This window comes from Symphalangus syndactylus, chromosome 19 (genome assembly GCF_028878055.3).
Source record: "Symphalangus syndactylus isolate Jambi chromosome 19, NHGRI_mSymSyn1-v2.1_pri, whole genome shotgun sequence".
NCBI classification, from domain to species: domain Eukaryota; kingdom Metazoa; phylum Chordata; class Mammalia; order Primates; family Hylobatidae; genus Symphalangus; species Symphalangus syndactylus.
Window position 1 is genome coordinate 88,738,820 of NC_072434.2, and position 25,013 is coordinate 88,763,832.

General features: G+C 37.5%; 1 protein-coding gene across 3 annotated transcripts in view; it reads right to left on the bottom strand.

Moving 5' to 3' along the window:
• Window positions 1–4,083: 4,083 nt before the first annotated feature.
• Window positions 4,084–25,013, bottom strand: part of ADSS2 (adenylosuccinate synthase 2) — a 42,632-nt gene continuing 21,702 nt past the window's right edge. For 2 of the 3 annotated variants that reach the window (XM_055233572.2, XM_055233571.2), the window contains exons 5-13: window positions 19,870–19,936; window positions 19,495–19,602; window positions 18,374–18,455; window positions 15,737–15,863; window positions 14,341–14,495; window positions 13,214–13,338; window positions 11,565–11,662; window positions 6,881–7,030; window positions 4,084–5,229 (exon numbers count right to left, since the gene is read on the bottom strand). In XM_055233572.2, coding sequence (XP_055089547.1) covers window positions 5,177–5,229; window positions 6,881–7,030; window positions 11,565–11,662; window positions 13,214–13,338; window positions 14,341–14,495; window positions 15,737–15,863; window positions 18,374–18,455; window positions 19,495–19,602; window positions 19,870–19,936 — 965 coding nt within the window. In that variant the 3' untranslated portion in view covers window positions 4,084–5,176. The remainder of the gene's footprint in view (window positions 5,230–6,880; window positions 7,031–11,564; window positions 11,663–13,213; window positions 13,339–14,340; window positions 14,496–15,736; window positions 15,864–18,373; window positions 18,456–19,494; window positions 19,603–19,869; window positions 19,937–25,013) is intronic. The other variant, XM_055233570.2, reaches the window with a different exon arrangement.

Genomic DNA, 25,013 nt, shown 5'->3' on the forward strand with positions numbered 1-25,013 from the left:
CTACAGGCACCCGCCACCATGCCCGGCTAATTTTTTGTATTTTTAGTAGAGACGGGGGTTTCACTGTTTTAGACAGGATGGTCTCCATCTCCTGACCTTGTGATCCACCTGCCTCGGCCTCCCAAAGTGCTGGGATTACAGGCATGAGCCACCGCGATCAGCCTATAACTCATTTCTTAAAAATAATTTTAAAAAACTATATGCTCTTAAAAATATAAACAATACAAAAATATTTAAAGAAAACTTCAAAGTTCTCTCCTAGTGACCAATGTTAACCATTTGATATACACCCTTGCATATTTTGTCCTTGGTTTAGACCAACAAATATACACAGTTTTATATTTTATTCCCTCCTCTCTTCTATTTCATAGAATACCATCTTATGCTATTAACAGACCTTCACATTGTTTTCAATTACATATGAAATAGGGCTGCCTTTTTCTTTTTTAAAAATGTATCTTTTTTTTTCTGAGATAGTCTCACTCTGTCACCCAGGCTGAAGTACCGTGGCACCATCTCAGCTCACTGCAACCTCCGCCCCCAGGTTCAAGTGTTTCTCCTGCCTCAGCCTCCCAAGTAGCTGGGATTACAGGTGCCTGCCACCACACTCAGCTAATTTTTGTATTTTTAGTAGAGATGGGGTTTCACTACGTTGGCCAGGCTGGTATCGAACTCCTGACCTCAGGTGATCCACCCGTCTGTCTCAGCCTCCCAAAGTGCTGGGATTACAGGTGTGAGCAACCGCGCCCGGCCTTCTTTTTTCTTTTTGTAATGTGATTGCTGGTGAGTCAAAGGATTTGCAAATACAAATTTTAACAGATATTGTCAAATTGCTTCCCCTACAGATTGTAGTAATTCACACTGTAACCAGCAGTTTATGAAAGTATCTATTTCTCCACATTCTTGATAGCACTGATCTTTTCATATTTACCAATCCGAGATGAGAAGTGGTTTCTCATTGTTAAGTTATATTTTTTTATCTATAGGGAAAGGTGGAGGTGGATACTTTCCATGTTTTGGGCCATTGATATTTCTTTTTCTGTGGATTGCTTGATATATATTAATTTTTTGTCCATTTTTCTATTACTTGTCACTTTATTCGCTCTTTGTACATTAGGGATATGCACTGAAATATTTTTTCCCAAGTTTGTTTTCTCAGGCTTTAAAAAAAAACTTTGTTCATAATACTATATATATATTTTATATATATAGTATTTATATATATATAAACTCAGTTCAATCTGAACATTTTTTCCTTAGGTTCCTGAGTTTGCTGTTTTTATGAAGGCGGCTTTCTCTAAGATTAGATAAGCCTGTGTTAAGTTCCCAAATATGCTTGCATCTATTTCTGGAATGTCTATTCCATTTCTCTTATGTATTTGTTCTTTCTCATAGCAATGCTATATATTTTTATTACGGTAGCCGTGTACTGTTCTAACATCTGGCGGGAAAAAGACTCCTCTCTCAACATGTTACTTTCTCAAAAATGCCTCAGATATTCTTGCATCCCTATTCAACTATATTCATTAATTAGTATATTAAAAATGCGTACAAAATAGGCCCTCTTCCCATTTCAGTGTCTTGTTCTGCCATGCAGTTTCCACCTACTGAGTTTTGAAATTTAGAGTATACAGTTTTAGCAATTTCCCTGTGCTCACATTAGGGCCTTCTTAAGCATAATACAGTAGTCTCCCCACATCTGTGGTTTCATTTTCATTGGTTTTAGTTACCGGAGGCCAAATCTGCCCCAAAAATATTACATTGAAAATTCCAGAAATAATTTATGAGTTTCAAATTGCAAGCAGCTCTCAGTACCATAATGAGACATCAGGCCATCCTTCTCTGTCCTGCCTAGAATGTCAGTCATCCCTTTGTCCTGTGTCTCCACACTGTCTACAGTACCTGCCTGTTAGTCACTTAGTAGCTGTCTCGGTTATCAGATCGAGTGGTTAGCAGATCGACTGCCTGGTATCTCAGTGCTTGTGTTCAAGGAACCCTTATTTTACTTAATAGTGGCCCCAAAACACAAGAGTAGTGATGCTGGCAATTCAGGTATGCCAAAGGGAAGCTGTAAAGTACTCATTTCAAGTGAAAAGGTGAAAGTTCTACTGAAGGAAATAAAAACAAATCATATGCTGATGTTGCTAAGATTTACAGTAAGAACAAATCTGTGAAATTTTGAAGGAGGAAGAAGAAATTCATGCTAGTTTTGTTGTCACATCTCAAACTGCAAAAGCTGTGGCCACGGTGCATGATAAGTGCTTAGTTAAGATGGAAAAGGCATTCCATTTATGGGTGGAAGATACCAACAGAAAACATCTTAATATTAATGGCAATGTGTCACTCCAGAAAGCATTGAGCCCATGCAAAGACTTCAGCGAGGAATCCCTTGAAATGAGTGACACCAAGCCATTACACAGACGGTCAACAGCAGCCCATCGCTACATCACAATGCCTACATCACCTCACTGCATCTCATCATGGAGGCACTGTAGCATCTCCCATGATCACAAGAAGGGTAAATACAGTACAATAGAGGATACTTTGAGAGAGAGAGCAAATCCACATAATTTTTATTACAGTATATTGTTATAATTGTTCTATTTTATTATGTTATTAATCTCTTACTATGCCTCATTTATAAATTACACTTTATCACAGGTATGTATTGGAAAAAACAGTATATATATGATTTGGTACTACTACCCACACTTTTAGGCATCCATTGGGGGTCTTTGAACGTATCTCTCATGGATAAGGGGGGAACTACTGTATATCTTGTATTATATTATAGTTGTCTTCTTTCATGTAAAACATGGTTTTGGCTGGGTATGGTGGCTCATGCCTACAAAATAAACGTGTGGTGGCATGTGCCTGTAATCCCAACTACTCAGGAGTCTGAGGCAGGAGAATCGATTGAACCCGGGAGGCGGAGGTTGCAGTGGGCTTTGAGATCACGCCACCGCACTCCAGCCTGGGTCACAGAGCGAGACTCTGCCTCAAAAAAGAAAAAAAAAAAAGAAAAAAAACACAAACCCCCCGCCATGATTTTACTCCTTGAATTTACTGCTAAGCTAATCAGTCTCATCAGCCCCTCACTCATTTTGTTCGGTTGCTCCAACTTCCCAAATTCTTTCCCGCCTCTGGGCCTTTGTACAGTACATGTCCCTCTGTCTGCTCTGCACTCATCTGCTTGGTCTATTTAGACATTATTTCCATTAATGGCCTTCTCCAACCCCTGCTAAATTAAGACTCGATTCTCATTCATCAGACCTTGTACTTTTCCACTGCAGCATGTAACTACTGTTTATAAATCTCTATTTGGTTACCATGCTGTCCCCCACTACAGTAAGTTTCAGGACGACTGTGCTCCTGTCACCACTGCATACCTAATACCTAGGAAGAGTCTAACACATATACTTGAAAAGGAGAATGAGTTATTATCTGTCTCTGAACCATTACTAAAAATACATTTTAACACTGTAATACTTGCAACCAAGATAAGAATGCAGACTTTAAAAGCCCATTTTCTTTTTTTTTTTTTTTTTTTTTTGAGACGGAGTCTTGCTCTGTCCCCCAGGCTGGGGTGCAGTGGCGCAATCTCGGCTCACTGCAAGCTCCGCCTCCTGGGTTCATGCCATTCTCCTGCCTCAGCCTCCGGCGTAGCTGGGACTACAGGCGCCCGCCACCACGCCCGCCTAATTTTTTGTACTTTTAGTAGAGACGGGGTTTCACCGTGTTAGCCAGGATGGTCTCGATCTCCTGACCTCGTGATCCACCCGCCTCGGCCTCCCAAAGTGCTGGGATTACAGGCTTGAGCCACCGCGCCCGGCCTAAAAGCCCATTTTCTATTAAACAGAAATTATATATTCATTATAAATTATTTTTACATATAAGTCATTATTGATCAGTAATTGGCTTGTAGGATAATCTGTATTGTTCTTTATACTTACTGAGTAATGATACTGCTCCTATTTTAGAATTTTTCTTCAACTAAGTATTACACTACAGAGATAAAGCTCCTTCCTATATACTAGTATTACTAACCTCTCTTAGTAGAACAAAAACACAATACACAAAGCATACTAGAAATATTTGGTTCTTTTAATCAGCTATTCATGGTGTAATAAAATAAATTTAAGTGGCACCTAATTTAACATTTAAAATAGTTCATTAAAAGATAATCTACAAAACAATGTTATGCCTAATTGTCAAAATAACACCTTTTTTTCAAGAAAGGAGAAATAAAGGCATAATCAAAATTATGGCTAAAAACTTGGGTTCATTTTGACACTTACAGATGATTTTGTAGGCATATCAGCAGGCACAATGTTGAAAACCAATCCACTAGATTTAAAACTAATGGTAAGATAAAACAGAAAAGATATACATTTCAGAGGTAATGTTTGAAATTAAAGAAAAATATCCACCATATATTACAACAGATCTTTTAATGACTAATTATTTTTAACATAAAGATTGTTGTTTTGGGAAACATCTTTTCTCTTTGAACATTTTACTAAATGTTCAATGTATTAAATAACTGACAGAAATAAGTTCTGTGTTCTGTACAAATTAAAGGTCCCATGAATACATAACCCCCTCCCAGCCCCACCAAAGCTCAATTTTGCATGGTCTCAGCAGAAAATAAACAGCCCAAAATTGAAACAGAATTCATAGCATTACAAAAGTTTACAGAACCCCTATGTTTTCATCATTTGCTTCTAACAACAAAGATTGCAATGACAGAACTTAATGATCAGAATGTAAAAATATTTGTGCAAAACTGCATTAATTGTTCTTACCATCTAATAGGGGTAAAACTTAAGAACACGCAATGACCATAATGAAGAAAAACTACATTAAAAGTAATGCTACTTTTGATATCAAACAACATGGATTATACTATTACTAAACATTGAAAAAAAAACCGTGGCACCATGAGAGCAGCAGGAGCAACAAATGATTTGGCAATTCCAGCCAAAGAAAACTGACACTGGAATATGCCAAAGTTAATCTCCACAGTAGGCATCCATCTGAAAAGACTGGAAACAACTGTAGGGCTTCAAACTTACTTCAATGTCTTTATTCTTGAATTTGCAGGTCATAAATGAAATATTTAAGAAAGTCTTTTCCCCTCCCTCTGAAGGAGTGTTTCTTGCGTTACTGGCAATCATTAAAAGAGTTGAATCATAGACTCTCTGGATTTACCAACACCAATCCATTTAACTAGGAGAATACAAAGAGAAAAGGAATTGCATCAATTCATCTCTAATGTTCACTCTTTGGGATTAAAAAACAGGTAGTCCCCCACTTCTCTCAGTATCACCATAACTTTTCCCTATGTGCCTTTTCGCTGTTCTCTATTCTGTTAGCAGACTGTGCCTATTTCTAAACAGGATGTACAAACAAGACCCAGCACAGGATAGTATGCCTTACTGTTCCCTTTTTCACTGCACAATATTTTCAGTTTCCTAATTTCTAATGACTTAGGATAGTAAAATATTGACCAACACCAGCAGAAACCTACAGAAAGTTGATGATCAAGTTCCTGATAACTGGCCAAGATAAGCATCTTAAACATCTAGATGAGAATATGATTTTAACTCGCACAGCCTCAGAAACTGCCCGCTACAGGAGTCTATGGAAATCGAGTCATCTGCACCACATGGTTTTAGATTATTTGCAGAATTGCCAGCTTCCATAAGGTACTGTTAGGATCAACCTTCGTGGTATTTTACAGATTTTTGTTAGACTCACTGCTGTTTATATTAAAAGAAAATGCTGACTAAGAGCAGTAAGCAAATATGCTTACTAAATTTGACATCAAGCTGGGAGGGGCAGCTAGTAATTTGGAAAACAAGAATCACACTGGAAACGAACCACAGGGCAAAATAGATTTTATATGGAGGACACATCCCACACACTTCACTTTTTCTTATCTTTCAAATATCCATCAATGCCAACAAAAGGATACAAGGAAAAAGCCATCTGTTAAAAGAATGACTTCACATAACTAGATACAGCCATAACGTTGTTATGCCTAACTCCCTCGCCATCTTATATTTGTTCTTTAGTAAATAGTCTTAAATATTTTTAAAAATTATTTTCTTATATTTTTTTCTAGTGAGATTTCCCATTTTCTATACCAATTATTTCCCAATGTATATTCAGGAAACTCCAAATCTCAAGGGTAATTTAACCCAAACAAACCATAAACCATTTTTAACCCCTCAAAAACACAAACCATTTTTGGTGGTGGTAGAGATACATGAGGATTTGTTATTAAGAGGGAGAAATGAATGAGACAATGTCACAGGATAAAAAAAAAAACAGACTAAGAATTAAAGACAGGGTCAGAAAGGGTGAGAAGTAATCTATTATCTTCTATTTAAAGATGAGCATTGTATTTACTTTAAGGAATAAAATTATTACTTTGTATCTTCCTGGGCATTTATGCAAATCATGTGCACTCTGTAAAGTAACAATGATCTTTCCATTATTCTATTTCAAAGGCACACAGGCAAGTTAAAAGAAAAGACAGTTGGCCAGGCATGCTGGCTCGCGCCTGTAATCCCAGCACTTTGGGAGGCTGAGGTGGGCAGAGCAAGAAGTCAGGAGAGACCAGCCTGGCCAACATGGTGAAACCCCATCTCTTACTAAAAATACAAAAATTAGCCGGGTGTGGTGGCGCACCTATAATCCCAGCTACTCAGGAGGCTGAGGTAGGAGAATAGCTTGAACCCAGGAGGCGGAGGTTGCAGTGAGCCGAGACCCTGTCGCTGCACTCCAGCCTGGGACAGAGCGAGACTCTGTCTCAAAAAAAAAGAGAGAGAGAGAGAAAAGAAAAGACAGTTATTCACAAAGTGTTTATGTTTACCTGGAATTTGAAGCTCATCTTCAATAAATCGAACATAGTTTTGTGCATTAACAGGTAGTTCTTTAAACGCCCTTGCATTTGATATGTCTGTGTTCCATCCTGGGAGAGTCTTATATTGAACTTCAACTTTATTTAAGACTTCTTGGTTTGCTAAAAGTTAAAGAGGACATTTGTTCATGACACACACTGCTTACTGTCAAACAACTTTTTGATATATTGTAGGTTCAAAATCTCTTTTCAAAATCTTTGGAGCCACATATGTTTTGGGCATTAGAGTTCTTCAGGTAGTGGAAAGGTAAAACAGTGCAAATACCATCTGGGGTAGTATTCTATAATCAAACATATTTCTGCAGCAACACATACGATCATTTGCTATAAGAGGATAAAGATTATGTAATACTAACATTAGTTCAAGACTGGTTTTGCTGCCAAATGAATCTGGGTGACAAACTTAAAACTTTCCAGTTTTAAAGCTTACTGAATTTGCATTCTATTGATTAGGGATTGTAGATCTGCATGACAGCAACTTCACAGAAAGAAGGCCTGCATACCTGCTGTCTTCTGAGAAATCTATGGTTCTACTTGAAATTTTCTTCATTATTCTACCTATTTTCTCTGTATCCCCTAATAGAAACTGAAAATGTACTAAAGAAGAGTTTCTTTGACTTGAGTCAATATAGTGGATGCTATGGTACTCTGCCCAGATTTCTCTCAAGACTGAGAGCTGTGGGAGCTCTGCCTGCTGAACCACTCACAGTTTACAGCCTCTGCAGGACTCGCCCTCCACCGAAGGGAGGTGCTGCCCCACAGCAGCCCATATCCATTGACTTGTCAATGTAGGAATAGAAACAACCTGGGCACTTAACCTTAACTTGGGACAACTTTCAAGGGCTATGTTAGCTCCAGAGCTCCCTATGGGATCAGCGAAGGCTTTTTTACAACTATATTGCAGTGCAATTTCTCCCTCTGCCTAATCCTGCTTCTCCCACTCCCTCACAGATGTTGTTGCTCAGTGCACTTATGAGCAAACGCGCCTATGTGCAAATCTCTACATTGGAGTCTGTTTCCTAGGGAACTCAATCTAAGATAGCTGGCACCAGGAATGGTCAGAGGAAGATAGCTCTAAAATGAGAACTAAGAGGCAGGATCATTGGCTGGCTGGCTGGCTGGCAATGAGGACTGCCACTGGGGTACATAGAGTATGGACAGCCTCTATCTGAGGCACTGAGATTCAAGTACAGTGGAACAACAGAACTGGATGGCTCTTGATGAATGCTATTCACGAACTGGAGAAAGATAATGAAACCTGTCTGGCAGAACTTAAAGACAAAATTCCATCTCCTATAGCAGAGAACAGAAAAAGACAACGATTAAGATGAGAATTCAATCATATAGACTGCAAAGCTCCAGAAAAAGCTGAATTCTGCAATCCAGCAAGTTTGCTATGGCAAAGTCAGAGCTTTGTTTGGGAAGAAGTGGGGCCCTGAGACTCTGAATGGGACATCTGAGTTGACATACATGAAAATCCTGAATCCCTAGATTTTTCCAAACTCTCTGGGTCTGCAAAATGTCCGATTACTTCCTATTAAAGGTTGTGGCATCCTGTTGCTTGAATATGATGCAGAGGCCTCTGTCTTGCAAGGCAGCATGTGCCCATCTCACATCCACCTTCACCTTCCCCCTCCTGGCCAGTAAATAACTAGGCTCAGGTCCCAGTGTAACCTGGCTAAGGAAGCACTGGGCCTGCTAAGGAAGGAAAGGGACTGTATTCTAAAAGATCTGCAGGAACAAGCCAACATTTGCCACTAGGCACCAAGAGAGTGTATATGGAACTGGATCCTGAGGATGCTGGGTCAAGGCGGGCAGCAGGTGGTAGAACAAAGTTGAGTAAGAGTATATTGGTATGGGACTATGCTCTCATGATGCATGACACAGAGATGATGAAAACATACTGCTAGGAATGCTCTTGGAGGCTTAGAAAAAGTAATGAACCATACTAAGTAGGTATGCCGGAACTGCTGTTGTAGATGGTAGGAGGAATTAAGAGAATCAGTGGGGCTTCCATTTCTAGTCGTCATAAAATACACAGTTCCCAACCAGCTCTCAAAATGACAACTCTTTCTAGGCAGTGAACGACAGGCAGGCACAAAGCCATGGCTCCTGGGAGAGAAAACTCACAAGCAAGTCCAGAAGCCACCCAACTTTCTGCCTAGGGACAATTTCCTGACCACAGTTCAGAACACTGGTGTCAGCAGAGAATGGTGGCTCCACTGACCTGGGGAGGTGGATAGCTGACTTCAGGAAAGCTGAAGCAGCTAGAATCAGCAGGGCCAGGCATCAGAGAGGAGCTGTAGAGAGAAGGGCCCCCCAGAAGTCCATGTGAGAGTCCCACGGCTACAGGAGGACACCACAGGTAAAGAGCAGGACCATCAGAGGCTTACCAGACCTCAGCTGCTACACAGTTAGGGGTGGAACAAAGACTCTAGAAGTCAGTAGTGCTGCTGGAAAGGAAGGGACAGGGTACACTGGTGCTCCAGCACTGCTCGATTGAAGAGATCTCATTATTATACCTTAACTCTGCTGGCATCCAGCAGAGCCACCAGAAAGGCTGCTCTTTAAGAATAAAAGCCACGCCCTTGAGTGAAAACTATTACAAACCCCCCATAATGAAGCCAAAAACCAAGCTCTGCCAAGATCTATAGAAGAGACAAAATTTGGAGACTGACTCATACCAGCTTAAGTTTGAAAAACATCTTGGGTTTTCCACGTAACTACACACAAAGCATAAAACCAAACTATACAAGTTCAAGATGATCAGTGAATAACTGAATCATCCCCTAAAACAAGGATCAACACTATTCAGAGGAAGATAACAGAATCTGAGTCTCTTTAATATATCATCCACAATGTCTAACAGTCAACCAGTGACTATCAACCAATAGTCATTAGGCATAGAAACAGTGATCCACAACCAAGGAAAAGAATAGTCAAGAGAAACTCGAGATGGTCTAAATGTTAGACTAACAGAAAAAAAGTAGCTAATATAAATTAAGTAAATTTCATTGTTATTGAGCGAACAGATAGGGAATCTCAGTAGAGAAACAGGAAGTAGAGAAGAGAGCTAAATGGAAATTCTAGAAATAAAAATTCACCAGTTGGTTTAAAAGCATATTGGAGATGCTGATCAGAATCATTCACCTCTTCCAGTGACTCCATTCCTTGCCTGCTGGCTTTGGCACATGAAATCCAACATGATAGGGGGAGCCTTAGCTTAAAGCTTAATGGGACTTTTGCTTCTACTTTCCTGCTGTGATAGCCACAGTAGGGGCTAATTTACACCACTAACCTTCCTCTTATAAGTTTCCCTAGGACAGACCCAGAAGGTTGTCAACTTATTTTACCCTCTTAAAGCACTCTCTGCTGCTGGTGGGGAGTACTGCATGTTGCTGATTCATAGCTCAGTCCCTCTCCAGGAACTGCTCTTGACCAAAGGGAGCTACCTCACTTGAGGAACAGCTCTTATTTCGTGGCTAGTTGTTGGGAGGCACAAAGTTCTGGCTACTTGCCTCAATTTAGTATAACTCTAAACGGCCACCCTAGCTCTGTGGCTCCCAATGGGATTGGCTGCACTGTATTTCAACTAGTCCCTCTGCTTCTTTCACAAGTGCTACTGCCGAAAGCATTCTCTACTACACTTCTTGGATACAAATCTCCATCTCGAGAGTGGTTCCGGGGGATCTTGACCAAAAACAGCTTTAAAATTAACACATGAAATGGACAAGTTTTATGTGTTTTGTTAGTTTTTAATATTTTAATTCAAAGAATTTGCTGTAATGTTCTAGAGAACATTACCATAGATGGTAGACCTTGCCACATGTCATTATACTTGGTTAGACTATTCTCTTTGGTGTTTGAAGTTATAAGTCTTGAAATAGCTTTGTAAATAGAATTAAGAACCAGGACATAACATATACTGGAACAGCCAGTTTTCCAAGTGAATATTGTCCTACAATGGCAGTAGATACTTTTTTATAAGATATCTAGACTCCCTCTATACTTACATACATGTAAGAAAAGGAAAGATAATACGCATTTAATTTCTAAGAACTTAAGAGCTATCCTTAATTCCTAAGAAACAGTAGTCATAAGGTAGTCACAAAACCTACTGGCTCATCAAGTTTTATTAAGCTAGTCAATATTCCTTCATTTGGCATATTCCTAATCCTTATCAAATGACTACTATAGAATAAAGGGCAGAGAAAGTCACTGATGGGGCCTGAAGGATAGGGAGGGCTAATGTACTGACAGCCAGCTTAACAAGACAAGGGCTCTTCTTACCCCTCTTCTTATTCACTCTAAAGAGTGGCATACTTTCCCAAGGAAGGGAGAAACACCTCCATGGAAATTACTTTCAAAGGAGGGAAGATGAGACTCAAGAGCAATATGGCTGGGCTCAGAGGTCCATGTTTTTTCTTTTGAGTTTGAGCACATGCTTGTTGTGACCCAACACCTAAATATTAGCTATGAACCAAATAACTAATAATAAGTGAGCAAATTTGCACTAATCATAAAGGGCATATCAAGCCTGTCACTATCTATCACAAATTATATGGAAGAGCTTTATGAAATTGCTCTAATACATTCGCCTTATAATATCCTTTAGATATTGCCTCAAAGAAAATACCTGGGATATGAGGTATGATTTCACCATCTAACTTGTAAGCAATTCCAACTTTGATTTCCGTAAACATGTCCAAAATATCCAACTTGGTAAGTGCCAACCTAATTTTGGAAGAAAAGGCAATGTTAAAAGAGCAAACTCTTAAAGGCTCTAATATCTAATTTGATTAATGCAGGAGTAAAGAAAAATTCATGCAAAGCTTAAAAGTTCTAAAGCAATTCTGAAAACTGGTTAGGATTGTATTTTAAAGCGTGCCACACATAAGACACTAGAGGACAATATACACTGAGTTATAATGTAACAGATTTTCACTGATGAATTTTGCTTAGCTTTCTTTTTGGATTGTTTTGAGACAGGGTCTCGCTTTGTCACCCAGGCTGGAGTGTAGTGGCACAAACACGGTTCACTGCAGCCACAATCTCCCGGGCTCAAGCGATCCTTGCACCTCAGCCTCCCAAGTACCTGGGACTACAGGCATGTGCCACCAGGCCCAGCTAATTGTTTTGTGTTTTTTGTAGAGACAGGGTCTCACCAAGTTGCCCAGGCTGGTCTCGAACTCCCAGCCTCAAGCGATCCTCCTGCCTCTTGGCCTCCCAAAGTGCTGGGATTACACACATAAGCCACCATGCCCAGATCAGCTTTCTTATGATTGATGAACAAACAACTTGTATTTGTGGGAGGGCTGCCTGGAGTTAAGGTTGCACTGTGGCCGTGGAACACAGCAGAACTCACTACACTACATGGATGATTAAGATACATGTACATTTACACACATGCCAGCATCCCTCAGTTCTTCACTCTGGTTACCATCACCTCTACCCTTCTGGTCAGAAATTGTCAAAGAGTGAGAAAAACCACATCAAGGACCTCTTCATGATACATCAAAATTTCCCGACAAACTGACTGGAAAACAGGTTTTAAAGAGAAAATCTGCGGAAATTAGATAACAAACTAAATTTGGGATTCTCATCCAAAAATTGTATTTTTAACTTTATTGTTATTTACTGGAAGTTAAGTCTAATACAGATATGAATACATTTATCTACCTATTCATGTATATGTATTAATAACAACTTAACTTTCCCTGAGCATTTTCAGTGAGCCAGGCAGTGTGCTACAGGCTCTCACTATGTTTCTCACCTAGTTTTTAAAATACCCCTATGAAGTAGGTAATGCTGTTATATAGATTTTAGAGAGGATAAAACAGAGGCAGAGGATGATTAACTTGCTCAGCTACACAAGCATAATGCACAGATCTGAGATTTGAATCCAGGAACTCAGACATTAAGCCCACGCGCTAATCACTAGGTCCATCGCCTCCCCTCTGTACATGCTCATGGTGTCTGTGCTACCCACCTGTCTGTCTATCCACCTATCTGCCTACATGCCCTATTCTGCCTGCCTCTATACTTACATACCTGTAAGAGTATCATTATTCTTTTCAACAACCTTGGATATCCAGGAGGATAACTTGGGGTCTCTCTCCTTGTGTACCCTTCCCCCTATATCTTGGTCTACTTCTGCCTGGCACTACAATTTCAATATGGAGTCTAAAGAGTGAAATTTTCCTATTAAGGTACTCCACAAAATTAAACCTATGGCCATTAATCATCTATGATTTCCTGAAATAAATGTTTCTGAAGAATACTCACGCAGTAAATCCATTGATCATATGAGCATATTTGAGCAAAACGAGATCCAACCAGCCACATCTTCTTTTCCTTCCAGTAGTTACACCAAACTCTCTACCCCTTGTTTGTAATAATTCTCCAATTTCCTACAGAACAGAAAACTGAACTTTAGGATTGGAATAGCAGTGCTGTAGATCTGGTGGGATAATATATACTAGAGACCATAGCAAAGCCTCCTTGAGATAAACATCTTTCAGGTAATAACTACATTCAAGATAGAATTCCACAGAGATGATGAATTTTATTTGAGGGAGGCATTATTTGGAATGCTTCATTTATTATCATTTTTTTAAGTCAATATTTTTTACAATGTTATACAGATAACTTCCTAAAATTTAGATTGACAGATTAAGAAAAAAACAGTATTTATGAAACAGACAAATCCAGCCAGTTCTTCCAAGAGCTGTAGTTTGATGCTTTCCCTGAAAACCGTAAGGCAAACATATCTAATAAGTCATTGATATAATAATGCCCTTCTGAAGAAAACTAAGATTGAAAACGTGCTCAAATATCTAAGCTAAGGTCCCTCCCTACAACTTGTTTTTCCTATGATCTACCAAAGTCCTTGATTTGCCCCTTTCTGCTTAAAGCTATCATTTCATTATCTCTTATATTCTGGCATCATTATAATTACATAGTTTTTGTTTATTTTTGTTGACTTTATTTTATCTTTTGAGACAGAGTCTCGCTCTGTTGTGCCGGCTGGAGTGCCATGGTGCCATCTCAGCTCACTGCAACCTCTGCTTCCTGGGCTCAAGTGACCCTCCTACTCAGCTTCCCCAGTAGCTGGGACTACAGGTGCATGCTACCACACCCAGCTAATGTTTGTATTTTTTGTAGTGACAGGGTTTCACCATGTTGCCCCGGCTGATCTTGAACTCCTGGGCTCAAGTGATCTGCCTGCCTCTGCCTCCCAAAGCGCTGGGATTACAGACAGGCCACGTCCAGCCAAAATTATGTATTTAAGAAAATGTTGTTCTGACCAATCTTGCAAATTAAGTGAAAGGCACAGGAGACAATAATTCATTAAGAAAAAAAGAAGAATGAATTTTTAATGCATTTTGATTATTTACTTAGAATAGGCTTACATTGTCTTGCTCTGTAGGAAAGGCACCAATACCAACTCTAGTTGTATAAGCTTTCACAACTCCATACACTTCTCCAACATTCTGAGGGGGCATACCCAGACCAGTACAAACACCTCCAACAGTACAGTTTGAAGACGTTACAAAAGGGTAAGTCCCTAAAAACAGAAGCAGACATTAAAATATAGTATACACATAAATAACACATTTTAAAACAGAATTACCGTTACAATTCTGCATTTGAGTATATTACAGGTATCTAACCGATCTGAACTGTAACTGCCCTCTCAAAGACTCAGTGTTTTACTTTTTATTCATTTTAGCTGTAATGACATAAAAATGAGGTTAGAGCTTTAATGGAAGTGCTTATACAGAGAGGCTCCTTGAATGCATGTACAGTTACTGACTCAGCTCTTTATAGTAGCTACTCACTTAATGGATTATGAAAAAATTTAATGCTGAAACTCATCTACTTGTTTTCATAGTTTTCCTGTTAGTGTAAAACAGATATGACTCCCTCATACGAATATTTAAAGTGTTGTAGCAACCTGGAGTGACAGCAACACAAGAATTTTGTAGTGTTCAACATTTCCCCAGCTTTTAATCTCTACTCAGGGAATAACCCTCAAATTATAAGAGCTAATTAAAGAGTGGCATACTTTCTCACCCCCAAAGATCTCCTTCATATTTAACTATTCACTCTACCAAGTAGACACTCTGTTTTCTTTCCAGACTGGCTAGACATATTATGGTACCAAAAATACATATCTACTATACAGAAATACACTTTCTTCAATAGTTTACTTGGAGTCAAAAGCCAATGAAATGTCAGTAAAAGCTGAGAACAATCAGACTAATCATGAGAAGTCATGTTTAAATGAAACGATCAACAAACTAATGAGGCAGTAGTTTGAAGAAAGAAGTTAAGCATTAACTAACCTTTTGAAGATGAAGGAAATGCTCTGAATTCAGAGTCTCATGCCCAGGGAGTTAATTTATGTAAACCGGCTTTTATAAATCTTGCTTAATAATAATGTACACATTTTTAAAAGGTTGAATTAAAGATGCAGATTCTTCCATAGAATTTACATTATCTTATAGTTCCAGGGTTTGAAACTGAACCATAAACCAATGAAAACCACAATTTACAGAACCTCAGACCTACTGAACTCAAATGATGATTTTATTTTTCTAATAAAATAGGGAACGTAACACATGTATTGTGTGTTCTGTAATATTCCTTTAAAAAGAATGCCACAAGATGACAAATTTCATCATTCCTGAATATACAAGCTAAAAACATTGTTTTAAAACTCCTTAATGCTAACATTAATTATTTATATTTTAACTTCTTAGGGCTCAGTTAAGCTCCCTTAACTATAAATCATATCTCACTTACCAAAATCAATATCTAATAGTGCTGCATTTGCACCTTCTACCAAGATTTTCTTTGGTGGTCCATGTAGGGCCTCATATAGAAAATAAACTCCATCTCTCACCATTGGTTTAATCCTTTCCATATAACCCTATACACAAAGACAAAAACCAATTTCCATGTATACTAATAAACGTTTAACATAACCAGAACAAGAATAAATTACCTGACTTTATGACATGAAAACTGACAAACGCAAAGTAGAAAAGGGCTGGTGACGGTGCTCACTCTATTATAACATTTGGATTAGCCTTCATCTCTCATGCTGATTTTCCAGGAACAGAAAAGAGGCATTAGCTCAACAAAAACTAGAAATACAGTGAAATTCAAAGGTTCTATATTAACCTCACTGCAAATAAAACCCTCCCAGCAAAGTAGTCATACTTCATAAACCAGCGTTCAGGAAAATAACAATAAATGACTATATTACATTGTGCTTTTAAATTTTGTGAGGTATTTGAAAAGATGCATTTATAATATAATCCACAAAACCATAAATTTTTTATTTCATTTTTTGAGACAGATCCTTGCTCTGTCATCCAGGCTGAAGTACAGTGGTGGGAACATGGCTCACTTGCAGCCTCGACCTCCTAGGCTAAAGCGATCCTCCCACCACAGCCTCCTAGGTAGCTGCACCACCACCATGACCACCTAAATTTTTTTTCTTTTTTTGGTGGAGGTGAAGTTGCCCAGGTTGCCCAGGCTGTTCTCAAGTGATCCTCCCACCTCAGCCTCCAAAGTGCTGAATTACAGGTTTAAGCCACTGTGTTTGGCCAACCATGAATTTTGAAACTTGCATCAGTGATTCTCAAAATGTGGTGAGGGCCACAAGTTACATTGCCAAGTATGCAACTATTAGTGATTGATTACTGTTATTCTTTTAAACTTTATCCTATTACTGTAACATATCTATCTCTACGCTATTACTAGTAGATAATGTCCAATACTATGTAACACATGGGCATTATAAAAATTTCTCAAAACATTTAATTGTTAGTACTACTGCTTAACTTCAGAACTCAGTTAAAAATGTAAAATAACCAAGAGCTTCCCCTAAGGCCTATAGCATAACTGCATGAAACCTAGGTTCAACTATGTTTAAATATGTAGACTATTATGGAAATTCCAGAATCTACTCATGAACCCACCTGAATGTGTTAATACCCACTGATAAATGTATGATCACTCCTTGGCTCTGGTCTTCAATTTCTGACTTATTCCTTAGTCCTATTTTTATGCCGGAAATGACCACACTAGTCATCATGGTCCTTGTTCTTTAAAATTCTGGTTCAACATAGATTACCTGTAAGAATCTTCTTACCCAATTCTATTTATTATTCTTCACCTACTTTACATTCACATGGAACACATATAAAATGGAATTGAAAAGCCATACTCACAGTTTGGCAAGTAAATATTTCCAAGTTGCTAGTCAAAAAGTTAAAATATTTGTTGCATAACAGACTGGGTATGGTAGCTCATGCCTGTAACCCCAGCACTTTGGGAGGCCAAGGCAGGCAGACTGCTTTAGCTCAGGCATTTGAGACCAGCCTGGGCAACATGGTGAAAACCCATCTCTACCAAAAAAAACCTAGCAGGGTGTGGTGGTGTGCCCATAGTCCCAGCTACTCGGGAGGCTGAGGAGGGAGGATCCCTTGAGTCTAGAAGGTCAAGGCTGCAGTGAGCTATGTTCATGCCACTGTACTCCAGCCTGGGTGACAAAGCGAGACTCTGTCTCAAAAAATAAAATAAAATAAAATATTTATTGCATAACTGAATAAAAAGAAAATGGCAGCCTATTCTACACAACAATCAGTGCACTGAAATACAAATACCTAACATTTAGAATGTTCCTTGTAGGTCATATTTTTTTAGAACTTAGTGGATGGGCAGACCTAAGGTCTGCATTTATTCTAGAATGGCATATGAGGTTTGTAGATTCCTACTCAGTTCTGGAACTGATATTGATACTTATCTATAGATGAGAAGAAGTAATAATCAGATTCGCAGGGAACAGTTTGAAGTTCATCAAAAATCATAAAAGGTGAAAGAATGAAGAGGACAGGAATTTCAACTACTGACCAATGTAAGCACTACTGACACCCAATAGTTGCCAAGAAAAGACTAATCTTTGGTCAATTACCTTATTTGTCTCTTAAGAGTGCAGTGCTAAAGAATCTGGCCCTATGGGGTTACCCTTCCTAAATGAGCTGGTTAGCCTGAAAAGTTCTCACTCAGCCCTTTGCTGCTCTGTCCTCCAATTGTTAGAAGTGATTTTTATATAATGCAAATCTAGTCTCCTTTCTGTTCAAAATTTCCTAGTAGCTTTTCATTATCTCCAGGATAAGATCTAAACTTCCTGCCATTGCACATGAGACGTATGATCTGGACTCTGTCTCCTTTACTTCAGGTACTCCTCCTGCTCCCTACTCAGCATTTTGTCTAAGCCATTATCATGTAAAGTCACTCAAACATACCATGTCCAAGACAAACAATTTCCTTTGCCAATTCTTACCCAAAGCCTGCATGAATGAAAAGATCTAGATGCCAATTTGGCAAACAAGTATTAAAAAGAACATTAAAGAGGTCAGAAAGCATTACCTTGAGTTTTTGTAATTCACCTTCAATGTCTATTTCCAAAGTGGGGTATATAGATTTGTATTGGTTAGCTAGAACTTTAAACCTGAGAAACATAGATAAATCAAGATATTACCACTCTGTAAAAAATATTTCAAACAATATCATTTGATTCAAATGGTTTCTGCAGACGGTAAACGATCTTAACAGCAAATTAATCCTGAAACTGAAGTTACCTTCTGAGAAATAAAATTTAATAAAGGAGATCAGCCATATGAATTAAGTAAGACTTTCAAATTATTTTTTTACTCAAGTTTAGGCATAGCAACAATATAATTAAGGTGATACGTGTTTAGGGAGGGAAGAGAAATGGAATGACTAAAATCTGTAAACACAAAAGACTTAAATCTGAATTAACTGTATTATACTGTACAAAAACAAAAGGGGGCAGTTTACATGATACTTGTAAAAGAGAGAGAGGCAGACATTAGCAATCTAATATTCTTCAGTAAAGGTGCACTGCCAGTGCAGACAAATGTTAAGTGGTTGACTGAAAGGGGATACAATGTCATTATAGCTTTGATGTCACTTGTTATTATACACAACCAACTCCCTATCATTGAGTCACTGAGTAGCTTTTTGATGACTACTAGGTTTCCCAAGGAGATCTGGCTACAGAAAGCATGTGTTAACGTAGCATCTGTTGATTTCAAGTTGAGCTTGGTATACAATAATTCACCAGTATCTGAGAGCTAATGATTTCTGGGTGGGAGGACATAAGGAGTCTCCAGGCCTGAAAATGCAAGGATCAAGACCTTAGAATGTAACCACCCAAGGACTACCACAGCCCCTGGAATCATTCTATTTCTCAGGAAACCATTCCATATTTCAATTCTTAAATATAACTCTGGCTTTGTCTTCTTAGGACATTCTATTAAATCACCGTCATGTTATTTTTCATGAAGTTAAATCTGTAACCAAGGATGAATTAGAATGTAATAAAAATAACTTTAATATTTCAAACCTTAAAAAAGCCAACCACCACTATTTAACTAGAATACCGACTGCATCGTTTTGCACCCTAGGTTTTAAAAAAAATCAAAAAATGCATTCATTCCTTCCATTTTGAAACACAAGTTACTTACCTCTCAGAGAAGCCATCAAAGTCAGAAACAAGGTCGCACATCCTGAGTCCACTCCGAGCAGCTTTGGACGAATAAACTGGGCCAATGCCCTTTTTTGTTGTACCCAAACTTAAAAACAAATCCAAACAAGCTTTAAGTTAGACAAGAAAGATGTAGGTCTTCTGGTCAGATCATTACAGTGAATAAAGTTACATATGACTATTTTCTGTTTATGTTATTTCTTGCTAAGTATATGTTCATAATCCTACTGATTTTCTCTAAAACAGGATATTCTAATACTTATTTTTCTTAAACTTCGGGTCTAGAACTGAAATATAAGGGTCTGCATATGCTTAAACTGTACCAAAAAAAAAAAAAAAAAAAACCCACACATACTTTTTTCCTGCTTGTTCTTGTCTCTGTTGTTCCTGGATACCATCAGCTGCTTGATGAAAATCAAATACTGAGGGGAAATAAAACCACAGTTGTTGAAACAAAGATAAAACACAAAAGCAAAATCCACTGCAATTTCAAATTACTGAAGTTATAAATCCCTTCAGCCTCATTTCAGTATAATAAACACATTTTTAAAAGTGATAATGGTAGAAGTTTATAACACCAACTAGTACATTAATATGAAAATGTTTGATCTTTCACTCTTATTTATTGCAGTCTACACTATTTTAAAAAATAAGTCATTAAGAGGGTAATTTTGAAACATCCTGCCCTAAAATTTTACAAAGGTGAATTTACAAAAGTACTCTTTTTTCTTCAAGTTCTGGACTCCAAGAATCTAGGGCTCATGTTGACACCTCCCTTTTCCTCACTAGTCTCGAGCTTCCATCACCTCTCGCCAAAACTGCAGTCTCCTAATGTGTGTACCTCTTTCCATTCTTAGACGTCTCTAATCCAAATGCTGTCATGCAGCCAAAGCCATCTTTCTAAGACACAAATATGGCATTCACACCTCCCCTGCCCTTAAAACTCCATGGCTTTCCACTGCTCTAAAAAAGAGACAAAATTCTTTTTATTATCTGACCTCCTTGCACAGTCTACACTTTCATCTTATACCATGCTCTGCCACCCTCACTGCCCTCTGGTCACACTGGCATTCTTTGTAGCCCTCAGCTACAAGGCATGTACTTCTACATGAAATATTGCCTCTTTCTACACCTACACATAACTTGTACTCCCTCTCTCCCCTACCAATGCTCTGAGAGTATTAGGATCATGTCAGTTCAGCCTACTCGTTGATTTCCGGTGCAAACATGTCCTCAAATATTTACTGATTCGATAAATAGATGGTTTATAGAAGAGGCAGAACTAGAATTTTGGTCTCTGAACTTCTAACCAAGGCTTCTTGTTTTTTGTTTTGTTTTTAAACAGCTTTATGGGAATATAATTTATACACCACAAAATTCATCCATTTAAGATGTACAATTTACTGATTTTTAGCATATTTAACCATAGCTTCTTTTTGCTAATGATGACACTGTTTCCAAATAATTAAGCTGAAATGTGTAGATGTTTAACAGAAAGACTGATTTGACGTTCTTGGGATTAGTGGTAGCATCTGTAAAATAACTATTTAGAAGTATTGGAAGACTGATGTTGAAGCTATAGATGGTGAAGCTGGAAAAGTCTGATAACCCAATCTAAATCCATCCTCTGATTAACCCTGCCCCTAAAACCATGTATGTACTCTTCTCTAATTCCCTCCTTTTGAGACACTACTAAAACTATCAAGGCAGTCCTCTCCCTGTGCTTGGCAAGGTTAACAACCATAGCTTTTTATTATCAACAGGTTTCCCTGGTGCGTTAGTAGAAAAGTTTTGATGCTGTACATACTAATTAGTTATATTTCAGAAGCTAAATATGTGTGATTTAAAAGTATCTAGTAAGCAGTATCTGTCTTAGTGCCACACAGTTAGATAAAAGTAACATCTTTAAAGCCATATCAATATACTGCACACCGAAAGATATCTATCTACAAGAATGCTCAGGGTAACAGTATTTGTAATATCGCAATATCGGAAACAACTCAAATTTTCATCAATGGTAGAATGAATGGATTTTTAAAAGTGTGAAATGGTCATATAAAGGGATACTATATAGCAATAAAAAAGAATAAAATACTCTTTATGTAAACCATAATTTTGAGCTATAAGGCTTAGTTTATCATTATGTTTCCATTTTATTGCCCAAGCAATAGTCTTTCTCAGTTACTTGAGAGGCCAGAATAGTTCTTAAGGGCTGTTTAAACCCTGATTTTACAAATCAGTTATGACAAGATTGAGATCTTAGAGTATGCCATTCTCATTTCTTTTGAATAAAAAGACATTTAAATGTAAATGTTTTGTTTTCTATACTCAAAGAAATTAAAAAAGCAACTGACAACCCACAAATAAATGGTTGATGGAAAGCAGGTGAACCATATTTTTCAGAAATTAATTTAGTACCTTGTCATAGAATTAATGCTTTCCTTGGTTTTTCTAGGCCCCAGGAAGCAACTACTGTAATTAGAATAATTACTTTCATAAGACTTCATCATGGCATGGAGCATTAATGCCTCCACTATTACTGTTTTGAAAGAACAGCCTTGGAATATCTGTTTCACTTTCTACAGCCTAGATATTGCAAACAAAAAAACCATCATAACTGTGCATCTTTAGTTAAGTTTATTAACAACATTTTTTAAATTTTTAATTTACTATTATAGTTAAGTTTTATTAGCATGACTAATGTTATACTATGGTTGGTGTGAGACTTGGTACACGTAATAGCCACTTTGCTTGCTTTCTCACATCTCCCTGAGGTCTTTACTCAACTGTCACTTTCAGTGAAACCTCCCTGCCACATTATATACAACTGTAGGCCCCTACCCTCCTCCTCCAAACTGCCTGCCATTGCCTAGCTCCTTTCTCTGAGTTACTATTTCTCCTCAGAAATGAGCACTATATGCCATGCTACATCGATTACATATTTCTATTGATATGATTTGTTTTCACTAATACATGATATGCTCCATTAAGGGATGCTTTTGGTTTTTTCTACTGCTGAATCCTCAGTGCTCAGCACCATACCTGACACAGTAGGCATTTAATACATAGATATTAAATAAAAGAACAGACACCTAACAAATCTGGATTTCATATTTAAATTTTAAGTGTCTCAACCACTTCTCAGGCCATTCTCCCTGAATAAGCATCTCTTATAGTACAAACTAAGTTATGAGATTCAGTGAACAGGGCAAAAGGTTAATGCAATAGGTCCTTGCATTAGTATGCTAGTGTAAAGAACTGGCCAGCAACTTAATAATTTTTAAGTTTCCTTAAAAAAATCAACTGTTTAAACCCTCTAAGTGAAATATTTGAAGGTAACTCAAGTAACGTAAAAGATGCATATTACAGCCCCTAGAGCAACTACCAAAATTCTTAAATTCATAAAACAAGAGGTATAGCTAGTAAGTTAACAGTGGAGATAATATTTAAAATGTTCAATCGAAAAGAAAGCAGGAAAAGAACAAATAAAAAGAAAACAAAGAGCAGACATAAATCCAACCATAGTGATAATTAACTATAGTAAAAGTAACTAGTCTAAACATTCCAATTAGAGGATAAAATTGTCATAATGAATAAAATGCAAGACCCAACTCCATTTTGTCTATAAGAAATACATTATAGTCTAAAGACACAGATACACTAAGGATTATTAGAGGATGGGAAGTGATACACCGTGCAAACAGTCATCTTAAGGCAACTCTAGTGGCCATATTAATATCAAAGTAGGTATCAGAATAAGGAAATTACCATAAAGAGGATATTGTGGTATTAACAATCATAGCTTATTAGATACTTTTAAATCACATAATACAAATTTAGCTTCTGAAATGTAACTAATTAATACATACAGCATCAAAACTTTCCTACTAACAGCACCACGGAAACCTGTTGATCATAAAAAGCTATGGTTGTTAATACCAAAGAGGATATTTCATAATGAGGAAAGGTTCAATGCATCAAAATCAGAATTGTAAACATACATGTACCTAACAGAGCTTCAATGTGCATGAAGCAAAAACTGACTGACTCGAAAAGAGAAATAGACAAATCCACAATTATTGTTGGAGGTTCAGCACTCCTCTGAGTAACTGATAGAATATACAGATAGAAAATCAGTTGGGATATAGGATTTGAACAATACTATCAAACAATTTGATTTAATTGGCATTTAAAGAACACTCTACTCAACAAGAGCAGAGCACATATTCTTTCTAAGTGCATGAAGACATTATCCAAAACAGACCACATCCTGAGCCATAAAAGAAGTCTCAACAAACTAAGATTAGGATCATACGTATTCTCTGTTCACAATAAAATTAAATTATAAATAAATAATAGAGAGAAATCATGAAAATCTTCCAATGTTTGGAAACATGAACATCATACTCAACTTATAGGTTAAAACAGAAATTATGTTATTTTGAACTGAATGGAAATGATTGTATAAATAATATTTGTAGAATATAGCTAACAATTACATGTGTTAGAGGAACACATGTAATTTTAAATGCTTACATTAGAAAAGAAGGAGGAAGGAAAGAAGGAAGGAAGGAAGGAAGGAAGGAAGGAAGGAAGGAAGGAAGGGAGGGAGGGAGGGAGAGACGGAGGGAGGGAGGTCAGTTGGTCGAGAGTTCATGATCCAAGCTTCTAAAGGAACTACAAAAACGAGCAAATTTAAACCAAAGAAAGTAGAAAGAAGTGAAAGAGCTGAACCCAGTGAAATAGAAAATAGAGAAAATGGTTATTTTTTGGGGAAAAAAAAATCAAAAACCCACAAAATCAATAAAATGGATACCAGGAATAAAAGAGGGACATTACTGAAGACTAAAAAAGTTACCAATAATTTGAGAAGTTAGATGAACACATTTCTTTAGAAAACATAAATATCTAAAACTGACACAAGAAACAGAAAAATCTGAATATCCCGATATCTATTAAAGAAATAAAATTTATAACCTTCATGGAATTCATAAAAACATCCTCACAAAGATTTTCTATAAAACATTTAAAGAAGAAATATTACCAACCTCACACATAACTCTTTCAGAAAAATAGAAGGCACTAAAACTGAAGAACAGACAACAAAACTACGAAAACTACAGAGCAGTATTTGTCAGGATAAAAACAGCACATCTTGACCAAGTACAGCACTTAAGTTAGCTGTTGGGTGTGTGCATATATGAATAAAACACATAAAATTCTTTCCTTTGTGGACACAACCTGTGTAAGGTGTTTTACTGATTGGTGAACTAATGACCAGAAAGGAAATCACTTGCCAGAGGATCCATAATCAAGATTTGGACCCAGATCCCTCCATTTCAAAGCCTATAGTTTTTTCCATTGTACTACGCTCCCTAGCACCCACCACACTTTTATACAGAATCTCATATTATGGAAAATTTTTAAAATCCTTGGAAATAAATGAACATTCTGAAGCATCTATATGCCAGATCCTGTACTCAGCTCTGAAATGAGAAT